Source organism: Exophiala xenobiotica (assembly GCF_000835505.1).
Source record: "Exophiala xenobiotica strain CBS 118157 unplaced genomic scaffold supercont1.2, whole genome shotgun sequence".
NCBI lineage: Eukaryota > Fungi > Ascomycota > Eurotiomycetes > Chaetothyriales > Herpotrichiellaceae > Exophiala > Exophiala xenobiotica.
Window position 1 is genome coordinate 5,114,071 of NW_013562493.1, and position 12,871 is coordinate 5,126,941.

The 12,871-nt window shown below is 52.4% G+C and overlaps 5 protein-coding genes across 5 annotated transcripts; 4 read left to right on the forward strand and 1 right to left on the reverse strand.

Moving 5' to 3' along the window:
* Positions 1-146: 146 nt before the first annotated feature.
* Positions 147-2,053, forward strand: PV05_04132 (uncharacterized protein; the record flags this gene model as incomplete). The annotated part of the gene is made up of 1 exon (XM_013464827.1): positions 147-2,053. The coding sequence occupies one exon, from the start codon at positions 147-149 to the stop codon at positions 1,788-1,790; it is 1,644 nt and encodes a 547-aa protein (XP_013320281.1). The 3' UTR covers positions 1,791-2,053.
* A 58-nt stretch (positions 2,054-2,111) lies between these two features.
* Positions 2,112-3,142, forward strand: PV05_04133 (uncharacterized protein). Its single transcript, XM_013464828.1, has 3 exons — positions 2,112-2,317; positions 2,376-2,507; positions 2,592-3,142. The coding sequence occupies exons 1-3, from the start codon at positions 2,194-2,196 to the stop codon at positions 3,050-3,052; spliced, it is 717 nt and encodes a 238-aa protein (XP_013320282.1). The 5' UTR covers positions 2,112-2,193; the 3' UTR covers positions 3,053-3,142.
* On the reverse strand, positions 2,157-5,448 carry PV05_04134 (uncharacterized protein). The gene has a single exon (XM_013464829.1). The coding sequence runs from the start codon at positions 5,321-5,323 to the stop codon at positions 3,170-3,172; it is 2,154 nt and encodes a 717-aa protein (XP_013320283.1). The 5' UTR covers positions 5,324-5,448; the 3' UTR covers positions 2,157-3,169.
* A 500-nt stretch (positions 5,449-5,948) lies between these two features.
* PV05_04135 (uncharacterized protein) lies at positions 5,949-10,099 on the forward strand (the record flags this gene model as incomplete). Its single annotated transcript, XM_013464830.1, has 2 exons — positions 5,949-6,014; positions 6,065-10,099. The coding sequence occupies 2 exons, from the start codon at positions 5,949-5,951 to the stop codon at positions 10,097-10,099; spliced, it is 4,101 nt and encodes a 1,366-aa protein (XP_013320284.1).
* Positions 10,100-11,059: 960 nt separating this feature from the next.
* Positions 11,060-12,841, forward strand: PV05_04136 (uncharacterized protein; the record flags this gene model as incomplete). The annotated part of the gene is made up of 1 exon (XM_013464831.1): positions 11,060-12,841. The coding sequence occupies one exon, from the start codon at positions 11,060-11,062 to the stop codon at positions 12,839-12,841; it is 1,782 nt and encodes a 593-aa protein (XP_013320285.1).
* Between the last annotated feature and the right edge of the window lie 30 nt (positions 12,842-12,871).

A 12,871-nucleotide genomic window follows, 5' to 3' on the forward strand; every position in this document is an offset into this window, starting at 1 on the left:
TTTGGCAACAGCCATTGCACGGTCGCCTCTCCGATGCTCAACACTAGTCACTGACACATTCGATCTATATACAAGATAATTACACTCTGGATGAAGAACCCGCGTCTTCCCTGGCCCACCTGGACACTCGATATCGCAATTCGAACATGGCCGCCGTTGAAGAACCATCGGTAGCCGTCATTGGCCTCGGCGCTCAAGGCCTCGTCACAGTGAAAAACCTCCTTGAACAAGGCTTCCGTGTCACAGGCTTCGAGCGACACGGCTACGTCGGTGGTATATGGCATTACTCGGCGCAACATCACGTCTCTGCTCTACCCTCAACCGTCGTCAACGTGTCCCGAGAGCGAGCTTGTTTCACTGACTTCGCCTTCCCACCCGGCACAGATTCATACCCCAGCGCGGCCCAGGTCGACCAATATCTCAACAACTACGCCGATGCCTTCAACCTTCGTCCACATCTTCGGCTCTGCACGAATGTGCAATCCATCGAGCGCGATGAGATCAAGAATTGCTGGCGGCTGACTATTCAGTCGCCAAACACTTTCAAGCCAGAAACTCTCACATTCGACAAAGTCGCCATGGCAAATGGCCCGCATAACAAACCCATTCTCCCAGATTTGCCTGGCCTCGATCTTTTCGGTGGCGAGATTGTGCACTCTATAGCATTCAAGGAACCGCAGGCTTTCACGGGCAAAAGGGTCTTGGTGGTAGGGGCCAGCAACTCCGCTGCCGACACCGCAACTTCCCTCGTTGGCAGTGCCAGTAAAATTTACCTCTCCCATAGGCACGGCTCGCTTGTGCTCCCGCGCTTCCTCAAGGACGGCAACTCGCTCGATCATACACTCAACTACCGCAAACTGGAAATGAAAGACACCATCGATCGCCTGGGGCCTAGCCTTTCGGTCAAATTCATGGACAACTTGGTCAACGGCATTCAACGCGAACAATACGGCCAACTCGATCCAGCATGGCGTCTGGATCCGGCACCATCATTGCTACACCAGAATCCAACCGTGTCTGACAGTTTGATCCCTGCCCTACGCACTGGAACGATCACATCCACGCACGCGCCCCAACGAGTAATAGGAAACGACCAAGTCGGACTCGAAGACGGCACCGTCGTCGCTGTCGATAGTATTATTTTCTGCACGGGTTATGCAATAGATTATTCTATCCTAGGCAAATTCGACCCGACCATCTCACCCACCGCCCCGGGTGGCCACGACAACGAGACACCGAGATTATACCAGAACATCTTTTCCCTCGACCATCCCGACAGTCTAGCTTTCATTGGTATTGCGCTCATTATTTTTCCAGCGTTCCTCCTTTCTGACCTGACATCTATGGCCCTTGCGCAGATCTGGTCAAATCGAGCGGACACGCCCTCTCTTCCGCCACAGAAGGAAATGGAACAATGGTACGCCGATCACTTAGCCTACGTCAGGAGTCTCCGCGCTCTCAGCCCACATGGGAAGTTCGTCAAGCTGAGCGTGCGCAGTGGGCAATGGCTACCATGGGTGCAGGACACCGCGGGCTGTGAGGTCGGTAAGTACCTGGACTTCTTCAGCCTACCGGCCTGGAAGCTATGGTGGCAGGACCGAAAGTTTTCCAATCTGCTGGTCCATGGGATCTGGTCGCCACACGTCTATCGGTTGTTCGAGCCGAAACGGCCTGGCGGCCGGAAAAAGTGGGATGGTGCACGAGAGGCGATTGAAAGAGTTAATGCAGATGTCGAAGCTGGACTTGAAAGGCGAAGGAGCGCTGCCCGGGAACCGGGGCAGGTCAACTGAAGCAACCACCTCGGAATTAGCTTACTAGTACTGGACCACCTTCAGGACTGCAGGACGGTAACATGCTAAGCCAGCGGCCTCTTGCGTTGGCAAAGGATTGTGGTTCTATGCTCTGGAATAGTAGATTTATGTCTACAGATATACCTGGCTGCGCCATGGGGAAGCGATAAGTATGACTAGAGTCAAGACGGGCCACTTACTTAGATTTATGCGCTTTTATAAAGATACCAACGCGCTCTGCGCGCGACTGATACTGGCCCAAAGAACGTATTATCGAACGGAAACGAGCGAGGCGCACGTCCTGCGGAGATGAGCGAATCACCTTGAAAAAAAAACTTCTTAGACCACGAAGTCCATATTTGCTCCGGTAGAACGAGCTATATTGACGATCCTCGTCCAATCCATGCAGGATCAAGCGTGGAGTGCTGGCAGCGGCCAAATTGTGGCCAGTCCGTACAATTGGCCTCACGATGCGTCGCTGAGTCCACAGACCACTGCGCTGGTTGTCATTGACATGCAACGAGACTGTGAGTGACACCCTCCAACAGCACGTTCGTACAACTCGCCGACCGAGAACAAAACTAGTCTGTGAGAAAGGAGGATACTTCGACTGTCAAGGCTATGATGTGTCCGACGCCAGAGCCATAATCCCAGTCCTCCAAGACCTGCTGGACGCGGCACGCAAATCATCATTGCCAGTATTCTTCACACGGGAAGGTATCAGAAATTACACTATCCCAATCCTTCATTCCCAAGCTCCTTCTTCTTCTTCTTCTTCCTCCTTCTGACTTTGTCATGTAGGCCACAGACCCGACCTTTCCACGCTCTCCAGCCGGGAGAGATTTCGATCCCGAAACAATCCCAAGCACCTCGGTATCGGCGACAAAGGCCCGCTTGGAAGATTCCTCGTTCGAGGCGAGCCCGGCCACGATGTGATACCAGAGCTGAAACCTCTTCCAACGGAAGTGGTCATCGACAAGCCTGGACGTGGATCATTCGCTCATACCGACTTCGAGCATATTCTCCGTCTTCAAGGGATCAAGAATCTGATCCTTACGGGAGTCACGACAGACGTTTGCGTTTCCAGCACGATGCGTGAAGCGAATGATCGTGGGTTCGACTGTGTTGTGCTCGAAGATGCGACGGCCGCTGCAACTCCAGGCTTGCGTCGTTTCGCACTGGAATCAGTGAAAATGGAGGGCGGGATCTTCGGTGCCGTGGCGGCCTCCGCCGACTTCATCAAGGTGTTCATTCCAGGATGATTATTAGATGTCATTACATTCATTTGCTCCAAGCGTCGATAGCAGCGATACTGCCTGGGACGCATAATACGAGACATCAGGTTGAGCGTGGTTAGTAAATCCAATGGCTTGATGCATTTACATCCGTCTGAAAGTGTTTCCGGACGCGCTTCTTCGGTCCTGTCTTGGGGCGCTGCGGTTAGTTTTCGGTGGAGCTTTGGATTTCTTTGTGCTAGGCTCAAACGTGATCACTTTGTCACCTGCAGCGCCGCCGAGTCGGTTGCGACGCGTCGTTCGCTGAACCGGTTGCATGTTATCGGCTCGAGATCCAAACGACCGATCTTGATGAGTTCTGACATTATTGTTCTTCGCGGATGAAGAGACTTGCATCCGCACATGATCGCGCTTCTTCTGGTTCTTCGTGTGTCGGCGCTTGTAATCTGCGGTAGATATCCGGTCCGTGGTTCGATATCTGCCTCCAGCCTCGTCTTCGTCAGTAGCATCCTCATCACTTGATCCCGGAACTTCATCGATCGCCTCCTCTTCAACAGCTGTCAGTCCCTTCTCTCGATCCAGATTCGAAGCCGGGGGAACTTTAGTGCTTGGGTTGAGTTGTTGGAATTCTCTTGAAGTTTCGTCGACAGCGAAGTCTTCATCCTGGAATAACCTTGCAAATCGAGAATCTGCAAGCAATCCCTTTTCTTCAGGCTCTGCAGCCTCGGTGACAGCAGCTTCGTCACCACCTTGTGCCAAGACTCGCTGAGCACGTCGTCTCTCGTTCTTCTCCTCCCGCTCGAGGACTCTTTCCACCATCTTGCGGTTGACCTTTGCTGTGATCTTCTTCTGACCACGGATCCTGCTCTCGCGTTCTTTCTCGATTTTCTCTTGAATGCGCTTGGCTCTTTCCTCTTCCCAGCTTGACGGGTTGGCAATCAGCCTAGCCTCTTCATACAGGCCCTGAGCAACGAAGAAACCGTGCATGTAGGGTCTGAGTAGGTTCGTCTTTCCGACGAGGTGGTCCAAATTGAGCATTCGAAGCTGTGACGAGGTGAGGAATTTGTAGTTGTCATAGACCTCACCCACTTTCGACCGTGAGAAAGCTTGAGGATCATTGGGATCGTCAGCCATTTCTTCGACAACATTGTCCAAGAAAGAGCACCACTTGGGGGCGGGCCCAAGCTGGGGTATGAAGAAGGAATGCTGACTTCGGCCCTCATTGGCCGTCAAGAACATGCCGCTATCCTTACACCAAGCCACGCAATTGATATCGACCTCGGGCTCGACCGAAGTCCAAGGTGCCCCGTCTCGCTCATCCCATAGTTTCAAAATGCGCCGGTCGGCTGAAGCAATCTTAGGCTCAGAGACTGACGCCCGGGTTGTACTTGAAGGTGTTAGATATTCAAGGTAGATGATAGGATATCCATAACCCTGATCCTTCTTCAATGTCGGAAGAGGGGATCGCAGGTCGTAGAGATAGACCAGCCCAGAGGAGGTGCCAACGGCTGTGCTGATACCAGATCGGTGGAAGTCGAGGGCTGTGACCTCTGGACGTCCCTCGTACTCCGACGGCATAGCTAGAGTGGCCACTCTCGCCCTTGATCTTGTGTCCCAATATTCTACTGTCCCCATCGACGTTCCAAACGCAAAGAGGTTGTGACTCCCTTCAGCAACGGCTGCAGTGTTGACAGATCCGGCTCCAATGCCTCCTTGCAATGCGCCGCCACCAATGGAGTTGAGATCGTCTCCTCCGACGTCGACCTCAAAAGCGTTCATGAATCGTCCCTGCTCAAGATTGATGCGGAAAACCTCTCCCATACCATTGCCGTTCACTCCAACAGCAGGGACAAGCAGCTCGGTGCTGCTCCTGTCGTAGGCCAGGTCGCGACCGTATCGTGGGATTCGTAAGGAATCGTGACAGCCGCCAGGAGTATGAAATTCGATAGAGCGGTCTTCTTGAAGATGAACGGATTTCGAGTAGTCAGAAGATAGAAAGAGGAACGTCTTATTGAGGGTATTCGTGTGTCTCGTCCACGAAAGGGCCAGATTAGGCAAATAATGGGTGTGAATTTGAGGCTTGTAAGTACCAGTACTCATAACCCACTCGCCATCTTCGCTGATGCGGACACATTGGCTTGCTTCCTCGAACTCGAAATCCTGCAATAGTTCTACTCGGTTCGCATATTCCGGATCTTTCTTGCGCTTCTGTTTTTGCGACAGCCAGTCTGGAAGACCCCGTGAGGTCGACGAGCCTGCGACAGTGTAGACTGGCACCGCGCTATTGATGAGCCTCATTTTCGCTCTTCCTCAGTGCGAGACTGGTCGGGACATGACAAAATGAGGAGCGAGTGGGAGAGCAGGTCGGCGATTAAGTCTTTCCTAGGCGACGACGTTAGTGGTTACTGCGAAAAAGCACCGCGATCGAGAAGTTCACATACCTGGTGGCATTCAGTCTTTGAATAAATTCGTTGGAGAAATTTTGAAGGCGCAGGGCAAATATTCTACCGATGATTAGCCGCCCAGCCGATCACGTGCAGCCTTGTTCGGCCACTTCAGCTGAACTCGAAAAGCGCGTTTGCTTCGATTGTTCGTCAATGCAAATCTTCATCAAGTTATATCAGAGCTGGCCTCTTCCATCAGCCCATCTATATCTTGGATTGGCTCCTTCGATAGACATTCATTGACGCCGAACGCGTTGGCTTACCTCCAACGACAGCACAGTCCTCATCAATTGAAATTGCTTCTTAGCACGCCTAGCTGTAGCCTGGCACAGGAAGCAGAGTCATCAAGATCCTTCTCAAACACCCAGATTGCGGACTTTCCTTGCAGTCTAGCTATATCTTTCACTGTGAAATGCACCAATTCGGCTGTTGCTTTCTCTCTTCGTGCTTCAAGCGGCACTTGATATTGGTACCACCCAATGGTTGACGGAATGGCTGCCTCTCTGGAGTTTCCCAACAATTGCTCCACCAACGTTTACACTCTGGTATGAGCATTAACTAGAACTGTAATCTTCTTTGCTGACGATGTTGAAAGAACGATTTTGGTGAAATAGCCTACATCGTCTGTACTGTGGCCACTCCGCCATCGCAGGATCCTTCAGCGTTTGTCTCGACACCGGAAAGCGCTCTTGCACGGCTCCAGAAGACCGAGCGCCAGTTCAGGGAAGCTTCTATCCTTGCTGCGCTAGATGTCGAAAATCGCCAGCTGTTTACCTTCTACAAAAAGGTCGACATTGCCAATGCAAAGGACCAGAAGGCCTTGTTGACAAAATTTGGGTATGTCCTTCGCAGCAATACCTGCACGATCGCCTATAAAACGGCCGCGCGGTTGCCAGACTTGATGAAACCGGAGCAAGTCCGACTTTACCGGCTGTTTACAACTGCCATCATCTCAAGCATCAAGTTGCTTCCCAATGGCGACTCAGCACTTCGGCCTTTCGGCCCCAACCTTTACTTGGTACAGCAAAGCTCGTCGGACTCCGAAGTGGATCATTTCACACCCGAGGACCTATGGTGTCTTCACCGGGTAGATTTGCAAGTCATTCCAAGCGGCTACATAATCTTGACTATTGTCAAGGACCGTCGGCACTCCTTTCGTCGTGTAGTGGACGTCGAGAAAGACCTCAACTTCAAACCCTATACCAGTCAAGCCAATTTTCCGCTCTACCTTGCACCTCTGGGCCGCGTAGCACGCTTGGTAGGCGTTGCAACCGATCCTACATCGAAGGCTAGCGAGGGTGGCCAAGGCCATCAAGTCACTGGTAGCCAAAATGTAGATCCTGCTAAGGAGCTATGGCGAGACATTCTCCCAACGTGGCTGGAGGAAAACACCAGCATCACCCTGGGAAGCGGAGACGTTACTTGGGTGGAGGCACAAGTTGCTGTCCACGATTCAGAACAACTCTCTACAGACACCACTGGCGTTTCGACCCCGAACAGTGGGAAATCTGGATCAGTCACTTGGAGGACGCTGTTTTGGCCTGCAAGCCTTTGTTTCGTACTTCACCATGAACCAGCTTCCTTGATCGAGTCGTTCGGCATTTATCAGGACCCGATGAGATTCATCCGCGATTGGATTGCTGGGACTATCAATGAGAAGCCAAACATCAAGCGCGATATTGACATGATAAACTTGGCCGATGACGACGATGAACCCCTGTTTGCCGAGAATGGCACATTTGACGACCCGGAACATTTTCAACCATTTGGGCCGCCAGCTTTTCCAGCCAGCCAGACAATATATCCTACTCCCCCAGATGCCGTCATGACTCATGCAACTCCTGGGCTATCCTCCGTCGATGGAATTGCGATGACACCCGCGAATATGTCTGGCAAGCCTGCGGACACAGCCCGGCGACCGGATGTGGAAATGCAGGATCTCGAAGGACTGAACAATGACAGCGCAATGAGTGGATTCTATGACGAGGACCTCTTCGAGGAAATGGCAGAGGACGATTTCGGACAAGAGGGCACAGCTGACGAACCAAATTGGGATTTCTTTGACCGTCCCGGCGTCGATTCCAAACCCACTCCAGCCATGCTCTCTAATCAAGCCGAAGGCCTTTCAAAGCAAGACGACACTTCCATGTATGCCTTTGATGAGAACATTGGCGTGAGCCTCCCATCAGACGGAAGAGAGTACCATAATAGTGTCAACGCGGAGCCTGATACTCTAATGTCGGACCAGGACGATACTAGATACCATCAATCCCCAGAACAAATTGGGGACTCAGACACCGTTAAGGCCAAAGCATCGCAGCAGGAAAACCGACATCCGAACACGGGCAAGCGTCGTTCTTCGAGCATCTACGAACGCGTACAACATCCTATGACACCGTCTGACCGAGATTACAAGTATACTGCGAACGGAGACTTCTGGTTTGACCCCAACCCGGTAGCCCTGAAATCCGGTGCCGATGCTTTCAAAATCTCCACCATGGGAATACTCACGTCAAACTCCTCGGACGACGAAATTTCGATGGATAGTCGCTCATCCTCCAAGGCAAGGGAGTCCGCCGAGAGGAATCCTCCGATGCTCTCACGACAGTGGACAGAGTATCATCCAGAACCCCCCACAACTGCGAACCATCACGACGAAGTCGAACGGGCGGCAGCTGAGGCAGATATCAAGCAGCTACTCGAAGTCCTCAAGCCCGGTCCAACAGAAACTACCTCCATTGTCGATCTCCAGCCTCTGGATACCATTACGGGCATAGATCAACTCCCAGGCCAGAAATTCTTGCAAATTGCTCACATCCTAGTTGACCAAATCTCTCAAACGTCCTTGATACCTCACGCAGAAAAGGACGAGCACCGAAACCTCAGTGATGACAATCTGGAGATCGTCGCAGATCTTCGCGGGATGAACAGCTCAGCGAATGCCTCGACCCTCTCGCAACTCGTTAGCTTGAAAACAGACTATAACACTGTCAAGCTTCAAGGGAAATTATTCAAATTGCATCCCAATCAAATAGGCTTGAAACGAGCGGATCAACCTCTTATAGCCTCAATGTCTATCATGGCATTTTGGGATAGTTTGAGTCTGCAACCAGCGCATGGCCCGAAGAACGTCACCGCCTTTTGTATTCATCGGGACACCGAGGACGTAGCAGATGGTTGTACAAACCTTCTGCTACGGATGTCCGATACATACAATACGTGTGCATTCGGATCGCACACTATCGGCCGGCTCAGTGGAGTGGCGAATGATGGGATGATGGCATGGAGTTCGACCGAATCAGCACAACTGGACCTTCATCACGCCTGCCAAACGATGGGGACTGCTATAGGAGCGGTTACCAACTTGACAGGCACAGTGTTGGTATACATGATCAGCGACAGCGACAGCCCGGCTTCATATCTGGAAATCTGCCAAGCCTTTAATGGCCTTTTTGAGTCCTTCGTAGCTAGGGCTGACAAGAAGCACGTCACCGATATTGCGCTGCAAATCGTCCCTCGCAGCTTCATCGCTAGCCCCGAGTCATTGATTGTTCCCCCGCAAGCTGCCTACCTCAAACTGGCAATAGAGGTCTACAACCGTCTGCCACCCGCAGACCCCGGAGGTTCAGCCGCTGCGTGCGACACCGCCGTTGTGTTGTCAAAAGCAGAAAATCCTGTGCATCTTCAATTGGCTTCGATCTATGCCTCTCCACTGTCAAGGAACGGTGAATGCCTCCATCTGGCATACTCCGCAAGCGTTGACGGCCGGTGGATCACGGCAGCGTGGACCGATGACCTTGGACATCTCTCCCTTGCTATGTCCTACTGTGCGCGAAGACGCGACTCTACCAGGATACGACCCCGACAGGAAATCTTGAAGGAAATGTGGCAAGTATCTCACGACCTCATGAGCAAGACCCAGGGACTATGGCGGCTTGGGGTCATCAAGCAAGGTTATTACACTCTGAAAGAGCTTCAAGATTGGCGGCAAATTTTCGAGAGCTCTACAACATCCCAGAAACGATGTTTGCCAATGCTCCTCTCAGCCCAGCTTGACCCGAAGCTCAGAGTCTTCACCCACATGGCCTCTGGGAAACCGGCGCAGCCCTCACAAAACTTGTATGGCACTCCTGTTTCAACTCCGCAAGCTGGTGTCACGTCACCCGACCAGCTTGTTCCTGCCACTCCGACGCCAGGTGGCACCTCCATGATCAACGCGTCGACGCCTCCTGAACCTGGTCTTGATCCAAATGTCGACGGTGACCTGACTCTGGTGGATCCTGCCGAAGACAGTTGGGGGATCATCCTGCCTTACGGAATCAATCAGTCCAACAACATGGTCGAGCTGCGACCGGCGCTGGCAACTGGAGTGTTGCTAAAGCGTAGAGGACCCAAGCTTGAGGACGGCTGCATCTCTATTGAAGTCAGTCTCATCTACCTCCCTTCGCATGCAGCGGATGGCTCAGGCGAGGCAACACCGGATGAATTATTGGATGATGTGATCAGGCAATATCGCGGTCTCCTGACCTTGGGCGTGACGCGAGGCTGTGTTGATCCTTCGGACGAGTGCATCCCGTGGCATATTGCGACCGCGACTAGAGGGTCCAAGGCTCTTGGACAGGTCATGTAGGCCTCAAAGGCATGCTGCTGGAATCATGGCCTGCCTGTGTATGTGCTTGGCATGTGGAGGACTTGCTGAAATTGCTGGCAAGCTCGACTGTCGCGTGGCACCGGACAAGGATCATCGTGACATGCAGGCTCGATGCCCAGCTCCGATATTCGGAAGATTGAAGGGCGATTGCTAATGAAACCAATCATGTCACCCGCTGGACGACGCGCAGACTACGCCTGTGCAATCCCATCCTTCCCGAATTTTATGCCTAGGCTTTTCGACTAGCCATACAATGATCGTGTTTTGGCAGTCTGGATGGACACCCTTGGCAACACGTTACTGCAGTCACTGGTGAGGCAACGAGCCAAGGGAAGCCTTGTCCTACATCTTCAACGCATCTGATTAGATCACCCCGGCATTGCATCACTGCTGTCTGCAGCCAGCTTGTCATGCGCGTTCTCAATCACTCGATCCGATCGGATTGCCCTAGGATCAGTCGTACACGTCGCAACCGCTTCTCAAGCTTGCGGCCTTTTCTTCCAGTTCCAAGACGCCAATTCAGCAGTTTTTCTTGTCTGTTACTTGGCGTCATGGTTTTGGTAACATCGATCGCCCAGACCATTGAAAAAATTTGCATCAGATAAGATAACAACCAATAGTCCCTTGCCAACGCTGGAGCCACTCCCCACACCACGTCGCTGCCGAACTTCTGGGCTAGCATCATTTTATAATCGAAGCGGCTTGGTCGTTGTTGAATGGAGTCAGGGCGTCTTTGCAAATCTTCGTTTTTCCCAACCGTCAATTGACTTTGGCAGCTCCCCAAAGGATAAAGAGGACCATTCCCTCTGTGTTCTCCAGAGAGATATCCTTCTTTCTCTCCTTCAATCTGGTCAACTGTTCGCTGGCCTTGTGTGGGCTGATATACTATCAGCCGCAGTCCAACGTACTGATATACTCGACACTTTCTTAACATCAAACATGTCGTACTACGAAGAGTCCCAGAGAACGGGACAGCAACATCCGGATGACCACAAAACCGGCCTGGACAGTTATGCTCCTGACAGCCCACAGCCTACAGGGAGACGAGACTCTGTCCTCATTGGCGACAAATCACCCGGTGTTGCTCGAATCGAGGCTGTGAGTGAAGTCCTAACCAGGACTGACCGCGCCTTCCTATTCCTGGGCGTCTTTATCATCGCATATGCCTACGGACTGGATGGCACTTTACGATACAGCTATCAGCCTACCGCGACGGCAACCATGGGCTCGCACTCACTTTTGGCAACGATCACCGTCCTCCGGTCTGTCATCGCGGCGGCAGCACAACCAACAGCGGCCAAGATTGCGGACATTTTCGGCCGATTGGAACTGGTCTTTGTATCCGTCGTCTTCTACACTCTCGGGACGATCATAGAAGCGTGCGCTACCAACGTCTCGACTTTTGCAGGCGGCGCGGTGCTGTATCAGATCGGCTATACCTGTGTTATCCTGCTAGTCGAGGTCATTATCGCCGACATCACGTCTCTCCGAGCCCGACTTTTCTTCAGCTACATTCCTGCTCTACCATTCCTTATCAACACTTGGGTCTCCGGCGATGTGGCATCAGCTGTCCTTGGGGCTACGACCTGGCAATGGGGCATCGGCATGTGGGCCATCATCTACCCAGTGTGTGCCCTCCCCTTGATGCTTGCACTGGCGGTGACGGGACGTCGAGCACGCAAGGCTGGTGTTTTGGCCAAATACAAGTCTCCCTTCCAACTCATGGGAGCAAAGAAGCTGTCAGTCAGCCTATTCTGGTCTCTTGACGTCATTGGCATCATTCTGCTTATCGCAGTGTTCGCATTGATCTTGGTTCCCTTGACCATTGCCGGTGGAATCTCTACCCAGTGGAGAGAGGCTCATGTCATCGCTCCTCTGGTGGTTGGCATCTTGTGCATCCCAGCATTCATTTTCTGGGAACTGAGGGCCCCTCATCCCCTTATCCCGTTTCATCTCCTCAAGGATCGTGCAGTATGGGGTGCGCTGGGCATCGCCTGCACATTGAATTTTACCTGGTATCTGCAGGGAGACTACCTCTACACCGTTCTCATCGTGGCGTTCAACTTCAGCATCAAGGCCGCCACAAGAGTGTCGTCACTATACAGCTTTACATCTGTCCTTACTGGATTTGCCCTCGGCATGATCGTTTACAAGGTTCGACGCCTGAAATGGTTCATCGTGGCCGGAACATGTCTGTTCATGGTTGCATTTGGCCTGTTGATTCGTTACCGTGGATCCCCCAGTTCTTCTGGACAATCCGGCGTCATCGGAGCTCAGGTCCTACTTGGCTTTGCTGGGGGTATGTTCCCGTATCCTGCGCAGGCATCGATTCAGGCTGCAACCAAGCACGAGCATGTTGCCGTCATCACTGGTCTCTACCTCGCCACCTACAACATTGGTTCTGCTTTCGGCAACTGTGTGTCTGGTGCCATATGGACTCAGGTATTGCCGTCAACTCTCGAGAACCGTCTTGCAGATTTTGGTAACTCGACTCTTGCTGCCGCGACATACGCCAATCCATTCGGCATAATTGCAGAGTATCCCGTGGGTACACCTGTCCGCTCGGCGATCATTGATGCCTACCAGCATGTGCAGCGCTTGCTGTGCATCACAGGCATTTGTCTGGTGGTACTTCTGATTGGATTTGCTCTATGTCTGAGAGACCCTAAGCTAGGCAATGAGCAGAGCTTGCCTGACGCAGAGGAGAATGTCCGACGTTGAGTGAAGGTGACAGGGCTGTCGGCTAGAGTC

Coding starts and splice junctions, on each gene's coding strand:
- PV05_04134 (XM_013464829.1), bottom strand. CDS start 5,323: ATGAGGCTCATCAATAGCGCGGTGCCAGTCTACACTGTCGCAGGCTCG.
- PV05_04133 (XM_013464828.1), top strand. CDS start 2,194: ATGCAGGATCAAGCGTGGAGTGCTGGCAGCGGCCAAATTGTGGCCAGT. Junction 2,318..2,375: donor CATTGACATGCAACGAGACT/GTGAGTGACACC, acceptor GAACAAAACTAG/TCTGTGAGAAAGGAGGATAC. Junction 2,508..2,591: donor AGTATTCTTCACACGGGAAG/GTATCAGAAATT, acceptor TTTGTCATGTAG/GCCACAGACCCGACCTTTCC.